The 25,849-nt window shown below is 32.5% G+C and overlaps 3 protein-coding genes across 12 annotated transcripts in view; all 3 read right to left on the bottom strand.

Moving 5' to 3' along the window:
- LOC108213165 (uncharacterized) overlaps window positions 1-2,278 on the bottom strand; it is a 40,992-nt gene extending 38,714 nt beyond the window's left edge. Inside the window, exons 1-4 of one of the 2 annotated variants that reach the window (XM_064090157.1) lie at window positions 2,130-2,278; window positions 1,891-2,040; window positions 1,603-1,702; window positions 1,353-1,468 (exon numbers count right to left, since the gene is read on the bottom strand). In XM_064090157.1, coding sequence (XP_063946227.1) covers window positions 1,353-1,358 — 6 coding nt within the window. In that variant the 5' untranslated portion in view covers window positions 1,359-1,468; window positions 1,603-1,702; window positions 1,891-2,040; window positions 2,130-2,278. The remainder of the gene's footprint in view (window positions 1-1,352; window positions 1,469-1,602; window positions 1,703-1,890; window positions 2,041-2,129) is intronic. The other variant, XM_064090156.1, reaches the window with a different exon arrangement.
- A 4,633-nt stretch (window positions 2,279-6,911) lies between these two features.
- LOC108213167 (uncharacterized) lies at window positions 6,912-10,273 on the bottom strand. Its single transcript, XM_064090164.1, has 3 exons — window positions 7,460-10,273; window positions 7,345-7,382; window positions 6,912-7,161 (listed from the first exon to the last, which is right to left on the bottom strand). Exons 1-3 carry the CDS (start codon window positions 8,141-8,143, stop codon window positions 6,972-6,974), a joined length of 912 nt encoding a protein of 303 aa, XP_063946234.1. The 5' UTR covers window positions 8,144-10,273; the 3' UTR covers window positions 6,912-6,971.
- Window positions 10,274-10,464: 191 nt separating this feature from the next.
- On the bottom strand, window positions 10,465-25,797 carry LOC108213169 (uncharacterized). 9 transcript variants are annotated; one of them, XR_010290223.1, is made up of 11 exons: window positions 25,623-25,796; window positions 25,393-25,535; window positions 25,107-25,206; window positions 24,859-24,973; window positions 14,406-14,677; window positions 13,052-13,256; window positions 11,886-12,107; window positions 11,443-11,604; window positions 11,054-11,153; window positions 10,866-10,949; window positions 10,666-10,719 (listed from the first exon to the last, which is right to left on the bottom strand). XR_010290223.1 is itself a non-coding variant. In XM_064090158.1 (10 exons), the coding sequence occupies exons 5-10, from the start codon at window positions 14,648-14,650 to the stop codon at window positions 10,612-10,614; spliced, it is 1,026 nt and encodes a 341-aa protein (XP_063946228.1). In that variant the 5' UTR covers window positions 14,651-14,677; window positions 24,859-24,973; window positions 25,107-25,206; window positions 25,393-25,535; window positions 25,623-25,794; the 3' UTR covers window positions 10,465-10,611. The 9 variants fall into 9 exon arrangements, 6 of the variants coding, with proteins under 6 accessions (XP_063946228.1, XP_063946229.1, XP_063946230.1 ...); XR_010290222.1 differs by having other exon boundaries at window positions 10,683-10,735; XM_064090158.1 differs by lacking the exon at window positions 11,054-11,153 and having other exon boundaries at window positions 10,465-10,719; window positions 25,623-25,794.
- Window positions 25,798-25,849: the final 52 nt, after the last annotated feature.

The raw sequence follows: 25,849 nt of genomic DNA, 5'->3' as shown, positions 1-25,849 counted from the left end.
AACTTTCGCTAATATATACGAAAATGATTTGCCACTTTTTTCCAAATGTGATAATGGTTTAGTTGAATTATTTACATATATGGCTCTTATGGATATAATGTTCTTTAAATTCTGTGCTACGATAAATTTGATTAATTGCTACTACCCGGTTGGCCACTACAAATATACTTAATTATATTTATATTATAGTATTATTGTTTGTACATCTTTTCAGTTTGGTTCTTACTTCTTCTAATATTCAGAAATATGACTAGTATTGCTAACACAAGACGGCTTGATTGTTAAGACGCGGTTGATATTATCAGTGACATGCCTAGCGACTTACTAGACCTTATTCAAAAGCGATTACCAGTTGACTGTGTAACAAGAATGAGCATACTCTCAAAAGATGGAGGGGTAAATGGGAAATGCGCACACACCTAGTTTTTGATGACCTTTTCTTCAACCGGCTTTCTCAGAGGTTTTCTTTCAGAAGTAGAGAAACTAAACTATATGAATTTTCAAGAACCGTCAGCAGTATTATTTTATCTCGTAATGGTCTCATATTAGAGTTTATTCTTTGCATTCCTAATGATCTGCCTCTACATCTCTATTCAGATATAGATATTTGGGTTAAAAACATATCAAACACTGGAGTTAGGGAACTGGAACTTCATAATCGTACATCCAGTGCCTACAAAATACCATCTTATTTGTTTTCATGTTCAGAGTTGAGTCATCAGAGTCTAGTCACGGTATGCCCACACCACCCCCGGAATATAAAGGTTTCCGTAATCTGATTAGTGTTTCGCTTGTGGGTGTCATAATTAATACTGACATATATTATTTGGGGCTCAACTTACTGACCTATATATGCAACATTGCACTAGGATAGAACATTTGGTTTCAAACCTTACGAGCAAAGCAATCGGTTATAACATGGGAATTTTTCATCGAGCAACTCTTATTATGTTTTTCTTCTGGCAATTAAGGGAACATTGTGGGTGCAGGTAATTAGCTCAAAGAAAAAGTTCTTTTAAGTCCTATCTTGCACAATTTGAACAACCACGTATGTACATGATGACAAGGAATTTACTTTAACACCTAACTACCTCCACTGAGTTGATACTTAACAAACTCTGTACATGAATACGCTGCATTAATTAATCAACTAGATAATTGCAAGCAATCTATCGAAGAGAACTATAAAAGTACTACTTATCAATAATCATTAGCACGAAACGCATATCAACAACACATTTAAGAAAGTAGTGTTCAATGTTCATCAAAAAATATATGCAGTAAATGGTAAAAAAACTTGTTAAGTAAACTGCTACAGATACAATATAATGATCTCAAGATTCTAGGAATACCTCCATATATAAACTAGGAGAGAACCTTCCATCACAATAACAACTTTCCTTTGGAGCATTACCCTTTGATTCCTCTCATCTAAATGTAATTTTATGATGCCACCTCTAGTTGATGCCTGAATTCACAAAATACTACGTCACAAAGTAGAATAGCGATGATTAATGAACAAGCTCCAAATGGATCAAATATGAAACCAGTGTGTGCATCAGAAAAACTAAAACGATGAACAAGACTCAATAGTAACTGAACCTTGGCAACAAAGGGGTTTGACATGCATATCATACATCTTCGTTATTACTTCCCCTTGAATGTCCAAATTAACTTTGTTTTGCCCCAATCAAATTCAAGACTGCTACACCAAAAAGATCAAATCTTTACACAAACCCACTACACAAGACCAATAAACAAATTCAATTCAAGACCGCTACCACCAAAAAGATCAAATCTTTACACAAACCCAATACACAAGTCCAAAATTCAACACCGGGGGAATCATAAAAACCTAAAAAATAAGACAAGAATCAAAAGCAAGTGAACCTCGGCAACAGGAGTGAACCATCTGAGGTGAAGACGAATCCAAGTCAATCCTAGTGAAGAAACATGTCTCTCAGATAGATTGAACTCAGTGGCCACCAATTGAACTGCAGTTGGGTTTCCCTTGAACGCTGATTCTGTGAATGCATCCACCTGAAAAATTCAATCTTTTTAGCAAATCATCACTCTATGTGTGTGTAAAAAACAAAATGATGCATGTATAACTAACAGAATGAGATTACCACACAGGCTTCTTCGTCATGGGTTGATTTTTAATCAAGAAAAAGGGTTTACTATACAGAAATACAGAATAGTAGCCGCCGCAGGCATTTGAGAAAATGGCGTAAATCACAAGTTTGAATTGAAATGTAGTAGCCCCGTTTAATATTTAAATTCAAAGCTTATGTGGGCTTGGGCTAGGGTTTTAAGGAGTTTTATTAGAGCGCTTTAAATTATTTAATTTATAGCTTATAGCTTATATGGGTTTGGGTTAGGATTTTAAAGAGTTTTATTAGAACGGATTACATGGGCTTGGGCCATGCGCGTTTAATTGTCTAATTCATAGCTTATATGAGTTTGAGTTAGAGTTTTAAGGAGTTTTATTAGAGCACTTTTAATTATTTAATTCATAGCTTACATGGGCTTGGGCTAGAGTTTTAAGTAATTTTATTAGAGACGACATTAATTATTTAATTCACAACTTACACTAGCTTATAACCCGTGCAATGCACGGGCGGTTATAATATTTGTAATTTTATCGTATATATTTTAACTTAAACTAATATTATTTTGAGAGTAAAATTATGATAGAATAATATGATTAAATAAATTTTATATTTAACAAATGATAAATTCTTAATAGTTAATTTCGTCAAATGGCTAATAAAAAATTAGGTCGAACATATATATTTTACAGAGAATGTTAAAATACATTTGTTTTTCATGTTATAATTTAGAGAGATCTATAAAATCAGATATAAATAAACCAATCAATCTTTTAATATTTCGTTATTGATAATTAATAATAGAGAATTTATTAAAAATATTACATTTTCTAAATTTTTTTGCGATTTTACTATATTTTAAGAAAATTATAAAAACACTAACTTTTTAGAAAATATTTGCAAAAATACGGTCTGAAGCTAGATGCAAACAGGTGCAACTTTAGTTAATTGGCCTCCAGGAGTTGCAAATATGGTTGCATCTGGTTGCAAGTATCGTTGCATGTGGTGGCAACAGGTTGCATACAGTATTTTTGCAAATATTTTCAAAAATTTGATAATTTTTCCAAAAAATGTAGTAATTTTGCAAAAATAATTTTGGACTTAGGTATTTATGAGAAAACCCCTTTATAATATAGTATGGAACATATTAAGTTAAAAAAGACGCGTAAAACTAAATACCGACCCATCATACTAACTTAAATGTTTTGGTAATTTAATTGATAATAAAAAATATATTACAACATGTTATAAATAAAGACGTTGTGGGTCGTATACCACATGGCTCACCAAATTCGACAGACCTACTGACTAACTGAACTTTTCATGTTTCGAATTTAACAGTATAATAGTATATTATAGATTTATAATATTATTTTTAAATTGAGTCCATTAGTGTATTTAAAAATAATGTTAATGTATTTTGGTTGAAAAATATCACAGGTTAGTTATTAATAATTATATATAATAATATTATATTTTTATATATGTAGCTCATGTTAATTGTAGAAAATCTGTTTTTTAGTTAGAAAATATAAAAAAGATAATGTGTTTTAGTTAAAAAGGTAATTACTATGTTTCTCCATATAATTTTAAATGATGGAGTTTTTTTAGTTAGAAAATATAAAAAAAGATAACATATTATATACTTATATATAATAAGCGTAAGGGAGATAATTTGGTCGCATGGTCTTATGGTCCAAAAGCTTATCATCCGTTGGATCGTATATTGAACAAATAAGCATCGTTAGATTAGAACAAAATTAAATTTTGTTCTATAAGGAAACTGACATCTACTTGCATGTTTATAATTCCTTTTCTGAATCCAAAACAAATTCCGTCTTTCATGTGTTTTTGGTTTTTTTTAATACAAAAAAAATATTTCCTACAAATTTTAATTGTAGAATCGTATAAATCGCACCGTCACAAAATTAGATTTATCCATCGGATCGTATATTGAACAAATAAGCACCGTTAGATTAGAATAAAATTAACTTCCGTTCCATAAGACAATTGATATCTACTTGCATGTTTATAATTCCATGTTTATAATTCCTTTTCTGAATCCAAAACAAATTCTATATTTCACCTGTTTATGATTTTTTTTAATCGAAAATAAATATTTTCTACCAATTTTATTTGTAGAATCATATAAATCGCGTCGTCACAAAATTATTTTTATCTAATATATTCTAAAATTAATAAGCCCGATTTATGTGAGGAACGAATACAAAAAAATTTTCTTAATCCAAAACAAATTCTACAATCTTATTACATGTTTATGATTCATCGTCTTAATTCAAAACAAACTGTGTTTATCAATTTTAATCTCGAACCATAAAAATTTTTTAAAAAATATTTTAATCACATAATAATTCTAATATAAAAAGACATTTATAAATATAATCTAATAAGAGTTGGCGTCACATATTTTACTTAAAATAATTTAAAAATTGATAATAATTTAATACTTTGGCATGATACATACAATTTTAATTTATTATTTATAAATTAAATTTTTTCACACCATTTAAAATGTATTTAAAAGGTTTATAAATAATTAAAAAGCTCCCGTGCCTTGCACGGGCTATAAGCTAGTTTTAATTAAAAAGAATAATTGGTATATAGATAGGCCCGTATTTTGACCAAGTACTGACCGACCAAACTTTCAATGTTTCGGATTTAATAGTATAATAATATAGATATATAGAATATGATCAAATAAAATATTTTTTAAGTTACAAACTTTTTTTTTTGAATGTTTTTATTCTCCAAACGTGTTAATATTTAGTTATCGAAAGTATCCATATTGAAAATTATTGAAAAAACATCACAGTTTTTAAAAATAACGTGTAAATAAATCGTGCATTCAACACATTTGTAACCGAGGTTCACCATTGGGTGTAGAACATTAATTATCATTGTGTTGAATATATTTATAAAGATGGTTAAACTATATCTCTGGGGTTTGGGTAGAGTCTAGAAAGATAAATATTGGTTATATAATACGTTTAACTTAGTTCTTACATTGAGAAATTAGTTTATGTACTACTTCAACACAATTTAAATCAATGTTCAACAAAATATCTTAAAAAATGTTGAACTCGAGTTATATGTATGTGTTGAACAAAAAACATTTGTAAGTTTGTACCAGAACACTTCTCTAGATATATAATATCTTTTTTATATGAATGTTTCATGTGTTATTTTTGGAAAATCGATTTTTAAGTTAGGATTCTGAAAAATTAACATTTTTTAGTTAAAAAGGGTAGTTGACTAGTTGCTATGTTGTCCAATATTATTTTTGGAAATTGAGTTTTGTTAGTTAGAAAATACAAAAAAAGATAATAGATTTAGTTAAAAAGATAATTGATTATATAAGTAAGCCCATAATTTGGCCCAACTACCGACCGATCAAATTTTTAATGTTTCGGCTTTAATAGTATAGTAAACTATTATTATTGTGAGAATAAAATTATGATATATGTAGCCCGTGTTAATTGTATCTGTTTTTTAGTCAGAATATATAAAAATGATAATGTGTTATAGTTAAAAAGATAATTACTATGTTTTTCGATGTTATTTTAAATAATAGAGTTTTTTTAATTAGAAAATATAAAAAAAATAACATATTTTAGTTAAAAAGAATAATCGGTATATAGATAGGCCCATATTGAAAATTATTGAAAAAACATCAAAGTTTTAAAAATAACGTGTAAATAAATCGTGCATTCAACACATTTGTAACCGAGGTTCAACACAGTTTTTAATGCTTCGGCTGTAATAATATAATATTTTTTAAGGTTTGATTTTAGTTGTGGTATAGTCAAATAGGTTTTATATTTGTTTTATGTTTTGATCGTATATTTGTTTTATATTTTGATTTGTTTATATTTTGTTTGAAGCCCACTAATTTTGTTTGAAGCCTGCTAATTATAAAAGCCCGTATAAAAGCCCGCGTACCGACTGACCAAACTTTTAATGTTTCGGCTTTAATAGTATAGCATAGATGCGTTGGGCTAAGGTTTTAAGGAGTTTTTATTAAATCGTATTTAATTGTTTTTTTTTTTGGGCTAGGGTTTTAACGATTTTTATTAGAGTTTGCGTTGAAAAAAGAAAAAAAATATGTCACTCATGATTTAGCTAAATTTATTTTCAGATACTTACTGCTAAATAATGAATATATAATATTTTTTTAATGATTATATCTTATCTTATTATTTAAAAACATAAGTTTTTAAATTGTTTTGTAAAAATTTATCAAAAAGGTTTCTAATAAATTAGAGATATTTGAAGTACTGTTTGATCCGGTAGGCAAAATATGTTAAAATCTCATTATTTGTTTGAAATATTAAATTAATATATTATCTAAAAAAAGTTGAAGATTAAAATTTATAAATATACATTAAATATTTTAAAATACAGGCGGAAAGTAGATACCTCCCTTACGGTATTTCTTTGACTCGGGAAAAATGTAGAAGTGATATTAGTTATAACTACTTCGCAACCTCGAGATTGTATATAATAATTTATGTTACACCTATATTATCAAATTGTATATATAGTATTTTTTTTATCTTATAATATTTGTATTTATTTTAGATCAAATGAGTGTTTTCTCCGTATATTTGTGTAATTTTGTGTCTATATATAAAATGTTCAGCTTTTAGATAAGAACTTCCTGTTACTTAAGGACCTGATGCTTGTAACGCCAAAAATATGATTGTCAAATAGAGAACTACATGTGGCCTACAGTTTACGGGACTCTAAACATGAAAGCCATCTAAACCAAAAACTTAAGAAAAACCCAGAACAAATAAATAAATAAATAAACCAAAAACTTTGCTGTCATTGAAATTGAAGTTAATAAACCCAGAAAAAGATCTCGCGTTCAAGAGCAACAAAAAGGGTCTCTGATTCTGCAACCACAAAATAAACAATCCCAAGGAGTTCATATGGTTCAACATTAACTTCCAAAACGAACCTACCAATACGGCTAGTTACTTCCATATAATCTCTGCAGTTGTGGATGCTCGGGGGAACCTCATTAACTCTTGCGACAAAAAGAGATCAGGACTCAAATACAATACAATACAATGCTATTACAGATAATATGAGGACATTGTTATGACGTGATTAATAAAGAGAAAGTAGGAACAAATATAGCTGGAGAATAAGTGAAAGAAAAACAAGGCAGAATCTAAGCCAGAGTGGGTGGAATGTGATTATCACTTACAGAGAGGACCGCAAGTCTTTCATACCCAGTAGAAAAAACTATAACAAAAACAGAATTTCGGGAATTAGATCTCACCAGTCTCATTACGAGAGATTACGAGGTTCACTTTAATTACCTTAAGAAAAGAGCCATCAAGATGAAGAGTACGGATTCTAGGCATATTGTCAACTAGCTCTTCCAAATCCACAATGCTCTTTGCCGCTCCATATAACATGAGAACAGAATCAATCACCTTTCGGGTGCATCCAAACCATTGCCCATCAATTTCCCCACAATGGGTGATACTCAGAAAAGTGAGATTGATATAATATTTATATTGACATCCCAAATGTTCAATCCCAATGCAACGTTGCAAATGTAGGTCAGTAAGTTGAGCCCCAAATGTTATGTCAGTTGTAATTATGACACCCACAAGCAAAACAGTAATCAGATTACGGAAGTCTTCAAATTTCCGGGGTTGTGTGAACATACAACAACTTAGAATCAAATGAGTCAACTCTGAACAGGAAAACAAATAAGATGGTATTTTGTATGCACTCAATGTACGATTATGAAGTTGCACTTCCCTAACTCCATTGTTTGTTATGTTTTTCATCCAAATATCTATATCTAAATAGAGATGAAGAAACAAATCATGAGGAATGCAAAGAACAAACTTCAATATTAGACCACTACGAAATAAAAGACTACTGCTGACGGTTCTTGAGAATTCATATAGTTTAGTTTCTCTACTTCTGGAAGGAAACCTCTGAGAAAGCCGGTTGAAGAAAAGGTCATCAAAAACTAGGTGTTGGTGCATTTCTCATTTACCCCTCCATGTTTTTGAGAGAATGTCTACACAGTCAACCGGCAATCACTTTAGAAGAAGGTCTAATTCAAAAGTGACATTCCCAGTGACTCACTAGACCTAATTCAAAAGTGATTGCCGGTTGACTGTGTAGCAAGAATGAGCATTCTCTTAAAAACATGGAGGGGTAAATGGGAAATGCACTCACACCTAGTTTTTGATGACCTCTTCTTCAACCGGCTTTCTCAAAGGTTTCCTTTCAGAAGTAGAGAAACTAAACTATATGAATTTTCAATAACCGGAAGCAGTATTCTTTTATCTCGTGGAGGTCTCATATTGAAGTTTATTCTTTGCAATCCTAATGATCTGCCTCTTCATCTCTATTCAGATATAGATATTTGGATTAAAAACATATCAAACAGTGGAGTTAAGGAAGTGAAACTTCATAATCGTACATCCAGTGCCTACAAAATACCATCTTATTTGTTTTCATGTTCAGAATTGACTCATCTGATCTAAGTCACTGTATGCCTACACCACCCCCGAAATATGAAGGTTTCCGTAACCTGATTAGTGTTTCGCTTGTGGGTGTCATAATTAATACCGACATTATTTGGGCTCAACTTACTAACCTATATATGCAACGTTGTAGTGTGATTGAACATTTGGTTTCAAACCTTACGAGCGGAGCAATCGATTATGACATGGGAATTTTTCATCAAGGAACTCTTATTATTTTCTTCTGGCAAATAAGAGAACCTTGTGCGTGAAGGTAATTAGCTCAAAGAAAAAGTTCTTTTTAGTCCTATGTTGCACAATTTGGAACAACCCCGTATGTACATGATGACAAGGAATTTACTTAACACCGGACTACTTCTATTGAGTTGATACTTAACAAAATCTATATATTAATAAGCCTTCTACGCCCCCGGGAAGTTATCGAAAATTTTAAGGAAAAGGAATTACTCCTGGACTGGTGGAATAATACTAAATAGCATTCTGACATGTTATTAAAGTTGTACACAAATAAGAAGAAAATGAACACTTGACATAAACAGTACCATTCCATTCTCAAATTAGCAATTAAAATCATTGGATTTGAGTTATAAATTCAAATATACTTCACTCATACTTATTACACTTCACACTGACCTGTTACGTATATATTCACAGTGATCTGTTGCACATATCTAAAAAATTTGATTATTGATATCAAAAACAACCTATGAAAATCGAATTACATCATTACCAACTAGAGGCAATTAGTTTGGATAACATTTATTAAACATCCAACAAACGCAATATCAGATCATGGTATTATATCGAGCATATTAATCATAAAACTATCCAAGTTGTATACATAGAAATGAGAACCAGGCCTGAAATGTATAGAGCTAAATTCATGTGTTTGCTTCACATGGGATTATATACAAGAAATTTGATCCAATTACATTACAAAAGTAAATGAATGAATAAGAAGTTAATCCATGTTTGAAAATTAAAAGAAAACTTACTTGTCCAGCAGGTTCGAAATGTGAACTGGAATTTTTTTTTCCTCTTTCCTAGTCGTCGTCATGTTTGGGATGAAGAGCTCTGGAGCAGCTTACTAGTTATTTTAATATGTTCTGAAGATGTATGTGTAAATAATATATATTTTTGAAATTTGTTAGCTATAAAAATTAACTACCAAAATATAATAATACAAAAACTCTTTTATAATTACATTTGACATAAGTCTTAATATATGCAAAACGGAACTGACACATTTTACATAGGACTATCGGAGTAAATTCTTGAAATAATTTCTAAATATTCAAAATTAACCTTCCAAATTTAAATAGTCATAAATATCGAAAATTTTCAGTCACCCCAATCAAATTTATACTATCATTTTAAATGAAATCCCAATTATTAAATATAATTTAAAATCAATATCAATTCATATTCTAAAAGCTAGTATACAATCAGCAAAAATATATGAATCTTGGCAAGAATATAATCATCAACGCTTTCTTTCGGTCGTAAGTGAAGTTAGGTGATCTAAATAATATTGGCACAATTTTGCCAGTATTATTTACGAATTTCCATACTTTGCACAATACTTCGCAATAGATATATTGAACTTGTTGAATAAAATGACTTATAAATACTCACTTATGTTACTTGTCAGGCCAACAAACAGATTACCAACTCAATTTGGTTTCAGTGACTCTGAAGAGTGAACACAACTGCAATAATTAATCAACTAGATAATTGCAAGCAATATATCTAAGAGAACTATAAAAGTACTACTTATCAATAATCATTAGCACGAAACACATATCAACAACACATTTAAGAAAATAGTGTTCATCAAGAAATAGCTATAAAAACTTGTTAAGTAAACTGTTACAGACACAATATAATGATCTTAAGATTCTGATGTTTTAATTATGAATAGCTCCCGGTTCATTTTAGGCATTCTAGGAATACCTCCATATTTAAACTAGGAGAGAACCTTCCATCACAGTAACAGCTTTCCCTTGGAGCATTACCCTTTGATTCCTCTCATCTAGATGTAATCTTATGAAGCCACCTCTAGTTGATGCCTGAATTCACGAAATACTACATCACAAAGTTGAATAGTGAGTTTAATGAACAAGCTCCAAATGGATCAAATATCAAATCAGTGTGTGCATACACATTTGATAGAATTAGGCAGAGAGAGTGAGCAGTGAGCACTAAGGACAATCACCTGATATGCAACAAGATCACTTTTTCCCAGCTTTTGGCACCAATAGGGTGCCAAGGCACAATGTGCACTGCCTGTGACAGGATCCTGAAATAAAATTGCACGCATTAAAGAGGTTACCGATTGTATCAAGTCCCAGCACTCAGGACAGATGTTCAACTTTTAGATAAGCTTTTTCTTTAGTTAATTACCTGGTGCCTGTAACTATAGTCTATAGGGGAAGACATAAAAACTAGCACCCCTATTGAAAACCCGGATTCAACTAAATTTCACCCTTAAAACAGCGTGTGCCTGTATATCCACAGACAATAAGCAGCAAGGAGGCTAAGGATAGACAATTTAAATTTAGTTTTGGATTCAACATTATACAAATAATCTAGCAAATGAACTATAATGAAAGGCGGGTGGAGGACAAATGGAATATCCGAATTCTACACATAAGAAAAGAAAGACAAGAATGTATCCGGAAGGTAGACAGGTTATGAAGACACTACCACATACCAAGTGTAGCAAGACTATGAGAAAACTCCAAAGGTTTCGAAAATTATAAATGAATCCTGATATTTAGCTTAATGTTTACCTCCTTAATCCCATATTTAGGACAAAAGAAGCGGCTGTATATGTCAAACCCAGATTCAGAGGGAGCAAGCGCTGTTACTGTCATTCCTCTGCAAGGAAGTTTCTGTATCTTTTCAAACATCGGCTGTAATTCTGCAACAGTCTTTCCAGCTGAGAGCACAACCTGCATTTTTAGATGACTTTTACATTCCTCAGATACAAAATATTAACTTTTCCAAAGCAAGAAACAATGGAAGTAGTATATAACATTTCACTGTTAAGATATGTTAGCCCCATCATAAACAATTTCCAAAAAGAATGTATCCACATGGTAATGATATTAACAAAATGTTAGAGCAAAGCCAAACACATACAAGGAGGTCATCTTCTGTAGTCCTTTTCTGTAGACCTTTTCTTGATGTCAACAATAGAGGCGCCATTTAAACTTTGTGAAATGTTAGACACCTCAGCAGAAGTATATTCAACCAGTGGCACGACAGGAAAATCCAACTCTGTACAGAAACCATCACTTTTCAACTGTGATAATACAGAAACTTCAGGCATTGAAACACTCCTAGCAGTCAAAACTCCAGACAGTGTCATGAACTCGATCACATTCACTTTCACCAAACCAGATGAGAAGATGAAGTGGGATGCCGCCAAAGTTGCATGGCCACAAAGTTTAACCTGTAAGCAGACATTATGCATAGAGATGAAAACTAGCAAGTCTTCGTAAACTATAAAAAGCCGGCTACGAATGACTTATCCAGCAATTGGTAAATTTGATATAAAGAAAGCCACTATCTTCATCAGTTTTAGATATCACACATATGATTGCTTAGACCCGTTTCAGATGGGAAGATAAAGCAACCACCACCTGTGGCTATCCAATAAAACATAGTCTAATAATGCATGTTTTATTCAACATTCAATTAAAATGACAACTGACAAAGTAGCAGTGATATGGCATGATTAAAAAAAGACATGGTTGTTCATGCTTTACCTATTACATGAGCAAAGCAATAACATATTGAACGTTCATAATATCTATCAAGTTACCAACTCCACTAGAATTTTAAATTATTACTAAAGCGGTTTAATATGTATATCATACTTAATTTACTCGAAAAGCCATCTTTGCGGGAATATTCAGCTTGAGTGTCCAAACTCCAAACTAACTTTTTTAAATCACTTTATTTTGTCCAAATTCAAATTCAAGACCAGTAACACCAAAAAGATCAAATCTTTACGTAAACCCAATACACAAATAAATGAGCTACTAACGAGATCAAAATTAGACATCCGGGGAATCACAAAAACCAAAAAAGATGGACAAGACTCAATAGTAACTGAACCTCAGTAACAAAGGGATTTAATATGCATATCATACTTATTTGTTATTACGTCCGCTTGAATGTCTAAATCAACTTTATATTGCCCCATGTTAAATTCAAGACTGCTAACACCAAAGAGATCAAATCTTTAAGCAACCCCAATACACAAATTCAATTCAAGACCGCTACCACCAAAAAGATCAAATTTTTACACAAACCCAATACCCAAGACCAGAATTCGACACCCGGGGAATCATAAAACCCCAAAAAACAGACAAGAATCAAGAGCAAGTGAACCTCAGCAACAGGAGTGAACCATGTGAGGTGAAACCTGGGATTAGGCGAATCCAAGTCAATCCTAGTCAAGAAACATGTCTCGGAGAGATTGAACTCAGTGGCCACCAATTGTAGCCATTTCTCATCTTTTTCCTCTTCTAACAAACAAACTGCAGCTGGGTTTCCCTTGAACGCTGATTCTGTGAATGCATCCACCTGAAAAAATCTACATGAAATAGCGTTTAGGTCTTAAAACAATAGATGGTTAAGAAGAAAAAGAGGATAAACGATGCGCAATCTAATGTTTTGGATTGTAAGGTGGTAGGTGATGATCATCTTCTCCCGCAATAATATCTGAGAACTTTTTTTTTTGAAAATTGTGACAGTTAAACTCAAGACCCGTCAAATTGGTCCACAACTACCAACACATGAGCAAATAGCAGGCAAGATTTACATATAAGAAACATGGCAAGTAGATATGTTTTTTCTTTCGAGAAACTGAAATGACAAAACTGATATTCCAAATAAATAGTACCAAAGGAGACTTCTTAGTGGCGTAGTGAATATTTTTTGTGTAAAACTGTGAGGGTTGCATGTTCAAATCCCAGGGAGAGACGTGCATTAAAATTTCTGCAATCAACCATTTCGTGAAAATAATAAAGACTTCCATAGGGGTTTAAACATACCAAGAAAAGGATAAGAGAATTTCAAAGTAATGTCAGTAAATGTGCTATTCTATATAGCTGTTCCAGAATAAACAGCATACAAAGAGAGAAACTTCCATCAGTGAAGACAAATGTTCAGCTTTTAGATAAGCACTTCCTCTTCCGTAAGGACCTGATGCTTGTAACAATGGGGCGCAAACAAAGCAACACCCAAGATCGGAAAAAGTACAGAACAGGGTGGGTCAAACAGAGCAACACTCCGACTTCCGAAAACAAGAGTGACTGCTAGTTCAAGGCATTTTAGTTTCGAGGAAGGACAGTCAGAGTTAAACCATCAAAATATGACAAACAAATAAACAATTACACTCAAGAGAGCACCTAAAATATGATTGCCAAATAGAGGAGCAACCATGACTACATGTGTGGCCTCCAGTTTACGGAACTCTAAACATGAACGCCATTAAACCAAAAACTTAAATAAACCCAGAATATATAAGTATACTAAAAACTTTGCTGTCATTGAAATTAAACATAATAAATCCAGAAAAAAGATCTCAAGTTCTAGAGCCACGAAGAGGGGTCTGATTCCGCAACCACAAAATAAACAATCCCAAGGAGTTCATATGGTTCAACGTTAACTTCCAAATCAAACCTACCAATACGTCTAGTTACTTCCATATAATCTCTGCAGTTGGGATGCTCGAGCGAACCTCATTAACTCTTGCGAAACCCTGAACGCTTCTTCATGGTCATGAATCATGTAATAAATTCTCATCAATTTAAGCGAAGGAGAAGATGCAAGCAAAAGCTTTATGGACTGAAGTTCAAACGAAAGATTCACTCCATATAATTCCACAGTTTCGAGTTGGTCAAAAGCCATGCCAATCAAGTGTAGTGATTGCAAATATTGTGTAACCGATGACACCATACGTTCCCAGGTTTCCACCTTGTGCATAACATACTACCACTTCACATCAGGTTCCTACATACAAGGTTAACAGAAGACATTAGTACGCAAATGATGAACGTTGTAAATGTAGGTCCATAAGTTTTGCCCCAAATGATATGGCAGTAGTAATTATGACACCCACAAGTGAAACACTAATTAAATTATGGAAAATGAGTCAACTCTGAACCGGAAAACAAATAAGATGGTATTTTGTAGGCACTCAATGTACGATTATGAAGTTGCACTTCCCTAACTCCATTGTTTGATATGTTTTTAATCCAAATATCTATATCTAAATAGAGATGAAGAAACAAATCATGAGTAATGCAAAGAACAAACTTCAATATGAGACCACTATGAGATAAAAGATTACTGCTGACGGTTCTTGAAAATTCATATAGTTTAGTTTCTATACTTCTCGAAGGAAACCTCTCAGAAAGCCGGTTGAAGAAAAGGTCATCAAAAACTAGGTGTGGGTGCATTTCTCATTTACCTCTCCATGTTTTTGAGAGAATGCACATTCTTGCAATACAGTCAACCGGCAATCGCTTTAGAATAAGGTCTAATTCAAAAGTGACATGCCCAGTGACTTACTATACCTAATTCAAAAGTGATTGCCGGTTGACTGTGTAGCAAGAATGAGCATTCTCTCAAAAAAATAGAGGGGTAAATGGGAAATGCACTCACACCTAGTTTTTGATGACCTTTTCTTCAACCGGCTTTCTCAGAGGTTTCCTTTCAGAATTAGAGAAACTAAACTTACTTTATGAATTTTCAATAACCGGCAGCAGTATTCTTTTATCTCGTGGAGGTCTCATATTGAAGTTTATTCTTTGCAATCCTAATGATCTGCCTCTTCATCTCTATTCAGATATAGATATTTGGATTAAAAACATATCAAACTGTGGAGTTAGGGAAGTGAAACTTCACAATCGTACAACCAGTGCCTACAAAATACCATCTTATTTGTTTTCATGTTCAGAATTGACTCATCTGATCTAAGTCACTGTATGCCTACACCACCCCCGAAATATGAAGGTTTCCGTAATCTGAATAGTGTTCCGCTTGTGGGTGTCATAATTAATACTGACATCATTTGCGCTCAACTTACTAACCTATATATGCAACGTTGTAGTGTGATTGAACATTTGATTTCAAACCTTACGAGCGGAGCAATCTATTATGACATGGGAATTTTTCATCGCGGAACTCTTATTATTATTTTCTTCTGGCAAATAAGAGAACCTTGAGCGTGAAGGTAATTACCTCAAAGAAAAAGTTCTTTTTAGTCCTATGTTGCACAATTTGGAACAACCCCGTATGTACATGATGACAAGGAATTTACTTAACACCGGACTACTTCTATTGAGCTTATACTTAACAAAATCTGTATATTAATAAGCCTTCTACGCCCCCAAGAAGCTATCGAAAATTCTAAGGAAAAGGAATTACTCTTGGACTGGTGGAATAGTACTTAATAGCATTCTGACATGTTATTAAAGTTGTACACAAATAAGAAGAAAATGAACACTTGACATAAACAGTACCATTCCATTCTCAAATTAGCAATTAAATCATTGGATTTGAGTTATAAATTTAAACATACTTCACTCACACTTATTACACTTCACACTGACCTGTTACGCATATATTCACAGTGATCTGTTGCACATATCTAAAAAATTTGATTATTGATATCAAAAACAACCTATGAAAATCGAATTACATCATTACCAACTAGAGGCAATTAGTTTGGATAACATTTATTAAAATCATATCGAGCATATTAATCATAAAACTATCCAAGTTGTATACATAGAAATGAGAACCAGGCCTGAAATGTATAGAGCTAAATTCATGTGTTTGCTTCACATGGGATTATATACAAGAAATTTGATCCAATTACATCACAATGGCTAATACTCAGAAAAGTGAGATTGATATAATATTTATATTGACATCCCAATGCAACCTTGCAAATGTAGGTCAATAAGTTGAGCCCCAAATGAAATGTCAGTTGTAATTATGACACCCACAAGCAAAACAGTAATCAGATTACGGAAGTCTTCAAATTTCTAGGGTGGTGTGAGCATACAACTTAGAATCAAATGAGTCAACTCTGAACCGGAAAACAAATAAGATGGTATTTTGTAGGCACTCAATGTACGATTATGAAGTTGCACTTCCCTAACTCCATTGTTTGTTATGTTTTTTATCCAAATATCTAAATAGAGATGAAGAAACAAATCATGAGTAATGCAAAGAACAAACTTCAATATGAGACCACTACGAGATAAAAGATTACTGCTGACGGTTCTTGAAAATTCATATAGTTTAGTTTCTCTACTTCTGGAAGGAAACCTCTCAGAAAGCCGGTTGAAGAAAAAGTCATCAAAAACTAGGTGTGGGTGCATTTCCCATTTACCCCTCCATGTTTTTGAGAGAATGCACATTCTTGCAATACAGTCAACCGGCAATCGCTTTAGAATAAGGTCTAATTCAAAAGTGACATGCCCAGTGACTTACTAGACCTAATTCAAAAGTGATTGCCGGTTGACTGTGTAGCAAGAATTAGCATTCTCTCAAAAACATAGAGGGGTAAATGGGAAATGCACTCACACCTAGTTTTTGATGACCTTTTCTTCAACCGGCTTTCTCAGAGGTTTCCTTTCAGAATTAGAGAAACTAAACTATATGAATTTTTAATAACCGGCAGCAGTATTCTTTTATCTCGTGGAGGTCTCATATTGAAGTTTATTCTTTGCAATCCTAATGATCTGCCTCTTCATCTCTATTCAGATATAGATATTTGGATTAAAAACATATCAAACTGTGGAGCTAGGGAAGTGAAACTTCACAATCGTACAACCAGTGCCTACAAAATACCATCTTATTTGTTTTCATCTTCAGAATTGACTCATCTGATCTAAGTCACTGTATGCCTACACCACCCCCGAAATATGAAGGTTTCCGTCATCTGAATAGTGTTCCGCTTGTGGGTGTCATAATTAATACTGACATCATTTGGGCTCAACTTACTAACCTATATATGTAGCGTTGTAGTGTGATTGAACATTTGATTTCAAACCTTACGAGCGGAGCAATCCATTATGACATGGGAATTTTTCATCGCGGAACTCTTATTATTTTCTTCTGGCAAATAAGAGAACCTTGTGCGTGAAGGTAATTACCTCAAAGAAAAAGTTCTTTTCACATGATGACAAGGAATTTACTTAACACCAGACTACTTCTATTGAGCTTAGAGCATCTTCAATAGTCTCCTAACCCACTCTTAAATATAATATAAATTATTGGCTCTTAGTGATTTAAAGTGGGTTCAACTCCAACAATACTCCTATGTTCACTCCTTATTTTGTTTTTATATTATTAAAAGCAAGTCATGTGCATAAAAGTACAAAAGAAAGTGGATGGAGAGAGAATGTGTGCTTACAACTATATTATAAAATATTAGTTAAGAGTGACTAGTAGCTCTTAAAAGTGAGGAGAGAGAGGAGAAATTTAGTAAATTTAAGAGCAACTAAGAGCCTATTGGAGCAAGCAAAAATCTCATCCTCCTCAAATTTTAATTTAAGAGTCACTATGAGGAGGCTATTGGAGATGCTCTTATACTTAACAAAATCTGTATATTAATAAGCCTTCTACGCCCTCGGGAAGCTATCGAAAATTCTAAGGAAAAGGAATTACTCTTGGACTGGTGGAATAATACTTAATAGCATTCTGACATGTTATTAAAGTTGTACACAAATAAGATGAAAATGAACACTTGACATAAACAGTACCATTCCATTCTCAAATTAGCAATTAAATCATTGGACTTGAGTTATAAATTTAAACATACTTCACTCACACTTATTACACTTCACAGTGACCTGTTACACATATATTCACAGTGATCTGTTGCACATATCTCAAAAATTTGATTATTGATATCAAAAACAACCTATGAAAATCGAATTACATCATTACCAACCAGAGGCAATTAGTTTGGATAACATTTATTAAAATCATATCGAGCATATTAATCATAAAACTATCCAAGTTGTATACATAGAAATGAGAACCAGGCCTGAAATGTATAGAGCTAAATTCGTGTGTTTGCTTCACATGGGATTATATACAAGAAATTTGATCCAATTACATCACAATGGCTAATACTCAGAAAAGTGAGATTGATATAATATTTATATTGACATCCCAAAAGTTCAATCCCAATGCAACGTTGCAAATGTAAGTCAATAAGTTGAGCCCCAAATGAAATGTCAGTTGTAATTATGACACCCACAAGCAAAACAGTAATCAGATTACAAAAGTCTTCAAATTTCCGGGGTGGTGTGAGCATACAACAACTTAGAATCAAATGAGTCAACTCTGAACAGGAAAACAAATAAGATGCTCAATGTACGATTATGAAGTTGCAATTCCCTAACTCCATTGTTTGTTATGTTTTTAATCCAAATATCTATATCTAAATAGAGATGAAGAAACAAATCATGAGGAATGCAAAGAACAAACTTCAAAATGAGACCACTAAGAGATAAAAGACTACTGCTGACAGTTCTTGAAAATTCATATAGTTTACTTTCTCTACTTCTGGAAGGAAACCTCTGAGAAAGCCGGTTGAAGAAAGAGGTCATCAAAAACTAGGTGTGGGTGCATTTCCCATTTACCCCTCCATGTTTTTGAAAGAATGCACATTCTTCCTACACAGTCAACCAGCAATCGCTTTAGAATAAGGTCTAATAAGTCACTGGGCAAGTCACTGATAATATCAACTGCGTCTCCACAATCAAGCCGTCTTGTGTTAGCATCACTGGCCATATCTCTGAATACTTAAAAGAAGTAATAATCAAACTGAAAAGAATTTTACAAACAGTAATCCTACAATATATAGTGACCAACTGGGTAGTCAAAATTAATCAAACTTATCATAGTACCGATATTAATGAACATTTATGCATCACAGCCGAGTATGTAAACAATTCAACTAAACCATTATCACATATGGAAAAAAGTGCCAAAACCATTTTCATATATATTAGCGAAACTTCAACAATTAATTAAAACCCATAGCAAAAATGGAAAAAAATATTATGTGAGATATCAATATACATAAAGACATTGATATATTCAAAAAAACAATGATTCAAATACACACAGACACACATAAATATATATAAACATTTGATACCTTTGCTGGGAGTGAGACAACATGAGCGCGGCGGAGTGAGGAAAGAATGTGAGAATTAGCGATACAATCCTAATTCTTAATTATGTAATCTCTATAACGACGTCATGTAATCATTTGACTGCAAATTATTTGCATATGCTAGAAAACGGCATCATATGAAAAGGAACATTCTAGAATGGCTAAACACGACATCATTTAAGGATAACATCTACAAAACATTTCTTTTTATATTTATTTCCATTTTGGAGGCAGGTTGTTATTTAGGCAGGGGAATGTCTACATATGTTGATAGTTGTTTCCCTGTACACGAGTATCACCATACTGCCCCTAAAATGGAAATAAATAAATAAAAATGATTTGTAAATATTATCCTTAAACAGTTTTGTGTTTAGCCATTTTAGAATGTTCTGTTCCATACGATACGGTTTTCTAGCATATGCAAATATCTTGTAGTCAACTGATTACACGACATCGTTATACAGATTACATAATTAAGAATTAGGGTTGTATCACTAATCCTCACATTTCTTTCCTCATTCCGCCACACTCATAATGTCTCACTCCCACCAATACATGTATCAAATATATATATATGTTTAAATATATGTATGTGTGTGTATATATATATGAATCAACAACTTTTTGAATAAATCAATGTTTTTATGTATGTTGATATCTCACATAATCTTTTTCTATCTTTGATTTAGGGGTTTTAATTAACTGTTAAACTTTCGCTAATATATACGAAAATGATTTTGCCACTTTTTTCCAAGTGTGATAATGTTTTAGTTGAATTATTTACATATATGATATATGGCTCTTATGGATAAATGTTCTTTAAATTTTGTGCTACGATAAATTTGATTTATTGCTGCTACCCAGTTGACCACTACAAATATACTTAATTATATTTATATTATAGTATTATTGTTTGAAAATTTTTTCAGTTTAGTTCTTACTTCTTCTAATATTCAGAGATATGACTAGTAATGCTAACACAAGACGACTTGATTGTGAAGACGCGGTTGATATTATTAGTGACATGCCTAGTGACTTACTAGACCTTATTCAAAAGCGATTACTAGTTGACTATGTAACAAGAATGAGCATACTCTCAAAAACATGGAGGGGTAAATGGGAAATGCACACACACCTAGTTTTTGATGACCTTTTCTTCAACCGGCTTTCTCAAAGGTTTCCTTTCAGAAGTAAAGAAACTAAACTATATGAATTTTCAAGAACTGTCAGCAGTATTCTTTTATCTCGTAATGGTCTCATATTAGAGTTTATTCTTTGCATTCCTAATGATATGCCTCTTTATCTCTATTCAGATATAGATATTTGGGTTGAAAACATATCAAACACTGGAGTTAGGGAACTGGAACTTCATAATCGTACATCCAGTGCCTACAAAATACAATCTTATTTGTTTTCCTGTTCAGAGTTGACTCATCTGAGTCTAGTCACTGTATGCCTACACCACCCCCGGAATATAAAGGTTTTCGTAATCTGATTAGTGTTTCGCTTGTGGGTGTCATAACTAATACTGACATATATTATTTGGGGCTCAACTTACTGTCCTATATATGCAACATTGCACTAGGATAGGACATTTGGTTTCAAACCTCACGAGCAAAGCAATCGGTTATAACATGGGAATTTTTCATCGAGCAACTCTTATTATGTTTTCCTTCTGGCAATTAAGGGAACCTTGTGGGTGCACGTAATTAGCTCAAAGAAAAAGTTCTTTTAAGTCCTATCTTGCACAATTTGAACAACCCCGTATGTACATGATGACAAGGCATTTACTTTAACTCCTAACTACCTCTATTGAGCTGATACTTAACAAACTCTGTACATGAATAAGCTTTCTACGCCCCCGGAAGCTATCAAAAATTCTAAGGAAAAGGAACTAGAAAGCAGGGATACTCCAAAGAGGAGAAGAACTGCGAATGGGACACGTAGGGGTGCGGGGGTGCGGCGGGATACGCACGGGATACGCCACGTGGCGTATCGGTGGAGGCAGCGAGGGGGATACGCGGGGGTGCGGGAACGGGGGTGCGGGAGTGGCACGAATTGTAATTTTGAACAACTTTTTTTTAAAAATAAAAACTTAAAATAACCTGGTCAAAAGAAAAGAAAAGAGGGGTCTGGGGTCAAAATTAGGTTTGTGTACGAGAGAGAAGAGAGGCGGCGACTCCAGCTCAACTTCAATCATCAATCTTCAATCAAATCGACTCCAGCTCAACTTCAATCATCAATCTTCAATCAAATCAAGATCTCCAGCTCAACTATTTCGTTTGGTAAGTGTGTTTTTGTATATCTACTCGTGTGTCTATAGATTCTATGTATATATAATTGCTCGTGATTTATATCTTTGGTATGGTATGATTGATTAATTGGTGATTTGGGGTTATGTGGTATACTGGTATTAGTATATATCTCTGATACATTTTGATTTTTGAATTTTAAAAGATTTGGTTTGTTATATATGGAAGATTTGATTTGGTTGGTTATATTATATATGGAAGATTTGATTTATATTTTGACAATGTGTTAAGCTTGAGTTATAAATGGTAAATTGCAATAATTTAGGAACTGTTATACAGCTTGATTTACTTGTCGCAAGAGAATATTATTAATTTCAGTTGCTTGCAATCTTATTCAGTAATGGAGTTCATGTCAAACTCGGCTACAACTACAAGTACAGGAGGCTCTAATTTTGTCAACCAACCATCACAAAGTATTCCAGTGGAAGAAAACACATTGTGGAGGGGATAAATATCAACTTCGTGACTCGTTTCATCCAAATGTATCAATTGAGTGACTGGTTTCCAAATTGACTCAAATTAGACACTCATTAGAAAAATTTGTATCAAAAATATTATTCTATCGTTAGTCGAAATTTTGAAAATATTATATATTGAGTTTCACACATTTTTTATGAATGGTATTACATCCAAATGAAAAATTCCGAGGCCTACTATTTTTGCTAATATTTTTAGATTTTTAAAATTTTATCAACTATTTATTTTTAATTTTTTAATTGTTTTATTTGATTTAAATAAAAATAAATAGGAGATAAATTTTTAAAAATCTAAAAATATTATCTAAAATACTAGAACTCGGAATTTTTCATTTAGATGTAATACCATTCATAAAAAATGTGCGAAACTTAATATATAGTACTTTCAAAATTTCGACTAACGATAGAGTAATATTTTTGATACAAATTTTTTTAATAAGTGTCTAATTTGAGTCAATTTGGAAATCAATCACTCAATTGATACATCTGAACGAAACGAGTCACCAACTTGATATTTATCCCCATTGTGGAGGCATGTTACTAAAGTTGCAGTAGCCAAAGAAAGAGGGGAAAACACTAAATTTAATATTATTTATATATATATATATATATATTATTTTTAATATTTTAATATTTGCCGTATCCCCCCGTATTTGTATCCCCATATTTTGGAATTTGACGAATTCCCGTATCCCCGTACCGCGCACCCGCACCCCCGCACCCGCACTCGTGCTTCCTAGAAAAGGAATTACTCTTGCACTGGTGGAATAATACTTAATAGCATTCTGACATGTTATTAAAGTTGTACACAAATAAGAAGAAATGAACACTTGACATTAACAGTACCATTCCATTCTAAACTTAGCAATTAAAATCAATGGATTTAAGTTATAAATTCAAAGATTCTTCACTCACACTTATTACACTACACAACCTGTTACTCATATATTCACAGTGATCTATTGCACATATCTAAACAAATTTGATTATTGATATCAAAAACAACTTATGAGTATCGAATTACATCATTACCAACTAGAGGCGATAAGTTTGGATAACATTTATTAAACATCAAACAAACACAATATCAAATCATGATATCATATAGAGCATATTAATTATAAAACCATCCAACATGTATACATAGAAATGAGAACCAGGCCTGAAATGTTTAAAGCTAAATTCATGTGTTTGCTTCACATGGTATAATATACAAAAAATTCGATCCAATTACATCACAAAAGTAAATGAATAAGAACTTATAAGAACTTAATCCATGTTTCAAAATTAAAAGAAAATTTACTTGTCCAGCAGGTTCAAAATGTGAACAGAAATATTTATTTTGCTCTTTCCTAGTCGTCATGTTTGGGGTTAAGAGCTCTGGAGCAGCTTACTTGTTATTTTAATATCTTCTGAATATGTATGTGTAAATAATATACGTATTTGAAATTTGTTTGCTATAAAGATTAACTACCAAAATATAATAATACGAAAACTTTTATATAATAACATTTGACATACGTCTTAATATACATAAAAAGGAATTGACACATATTACATAAACTACAGGAATAAATTCTTGAAATGATTTCTAACTATTCAAAATTAACCTTCCAAATTATAATAGTCATAAATATCGAAAATTTTCAGTCATCCCAATCAAAATTATACTTATCATTTTAAATGAAATGCCAATTATTGAATATAATATAAAATTAATATCAATTGATATTCTAAAAACTAGTATACAATCAGCAACTATATATGAATTTTGGCAAGAATATAGTCACCAACGGCTTTTCTTTCGGTCGTAAGTGAAGTTAAGTGCTCTAAATAATATTGGCACAATTTTGCCAGTATTATTTACGAATTTCCATACTTTGCATAATACCTCACAATAGATATATTGAACATGTTGAATAAAATGACTCATAAATACTCACTTTACCAACTCAATTTAGTTCGAGTGACTCGGAAGAGTGAACACAGCTGCATTAATTAATCAACTAGATAATTGCAAGCAATCTATCGAAGAGAACTATAAAAGTACTACTTATCAATAATCATTAGCACGAAATGCATATCAACAACACATTTAAGAAAGTAGTGTTCATCAAAAATATCTGTAGCAAATGGTAAAAAACTTGTTAAGTAAATTGCTACAGATACAATATAATGATCTCAAGATTCTAGGAATACCTCCATATTTAAACTAGGAGAGAACCTTCCATCACAATAACAACTTTCCTTTGGAGCATTACCCTTGATTCCTCTCATCTAGATGTAATTTTATGATGCCACCTCTAGTTGATGCCTGAATTCACAAAATACTACGTCACAAAGTAGAATAGCGAGATTAATGAACAAGCTCCAAATGGATCAAATATGAAACCAGTGTGTGCATCAGAAAAACTAACACAATGAACAAGACTCAATAGTAACTGAACCTTGGCAACAAAGGGGTTTAATATACATATCAGACATATTCGTTATTACGTCCCGTTGAATGTCCAAATCAACTTTGTTTTGCCCCAATCAAATTCAAGACTGCTACACCAAAAAGATCAAATCTTTACACAAACCCACTACACAAGACCAATAAATAAATTCAATTCAAGACCACTACCACAAAAAAGATCAAATCTTTACACAAACCCAATACACATGTCCAAAATTGAACACCGGGGGAACCATAAAAACCCAAAAAATAAGTAGAATCAAAAGCAAGTGAACCTCAGCAACAGGAGTGAAACCTGGGATTAGCCGAATCCAAGTCAATAAACATGTAGCTCAGAGAGATTGAACTCAGTGGCCACCAATTGAACTGCAGTTGGGTTTCCCTTGAACGCTGATTCTGATTCTGTGAATGCATCCACCTGAAAAATTCAATCTTTTTAGCAAATCATCACTCTGTGTGTATAAAAAACAAAATGATGCATGTATAAATAACAGAATGAGATTACCACACAGTACTTCACTTGCTTCTTCGTCATGGGTTGAATTTTAATCAAGAAAAAGGTTTTGCTATACAGAATAGTAGCCGCCGCAGGAATTTGAGAAAACGGCGTAAATATCACGAGTTTGAATTCAAATGCAGAGCCGCGTTTATTGTTTAATTCACAAGTTACATTGGTTTGGGCTAGGGTTTCGAGGAGTTTTATTAATAACTTATACGGGCTTGGGCTAGGGT

Source organism: Daucus carota, chromosome 3 (assembly GCF_001625215.2).
Source record: "Daucus carota subsp. sativus chromosome 3, DH1 v3.0, whole genome shotgun sequence".
Classification (NCBI taxonomy): Eukaryota; Viridiplantae; Streptophyta; class Magnoliopsida; order Apiales; family Apiaceae; genus Daucus; species Daucus carota.
This window is presented reverse-complemented; position numbering and strand designations above follow the sequence as displayed.

Excerpts from the sequence above, each read along its gene's own strand:
- LOC108213167 (XM_064090164.1), bottom strand. The coding sequence starts at position 8,143 with ATGCACCAACACCTAGTTTTTGATGACCTTTTCTTCAACCGGCTTTCT. Across the intron at positions 7,383-7,459 it reads TTGATGGCTCTTTTCTTAAG|TTTTTTCTACTGGGTATGAA; the intron begins GTAATTAAAGTG and ends TTTTTGTTATAG. Across the intron at positions 7,162-7,344 it reads AAAGACTTGCGGTCCTCTCT|AGTTAATGAGGTTCCCCCGA; the intron begins GTAAGTGATAAT and ends TTTTGTCGCAAG.
- LOC108213169 (XM_064090158.1), bottom strand. The coding sequence starts at position 14,650 with ATGCACAAGGTGGAAACCTGGGAACGTATGGTGTCATCGGTTACACAA. Across the intron at positions 11,605-11,885 it reads TTGAATATACTTCTGCTGAG|GTTGTGCTCTCAGCTGGAAA; the intron begins GTGTCTAACATT and ends CTAAAAATGCAG. Across the intron at positions 10,720-10,865 it reads GTGATCTTGTTGCATATCAG|GCATCAACTAGAGGTGGCTT; the intron begins GTGATTGTCCTT and ends TCGTGAATTCAG.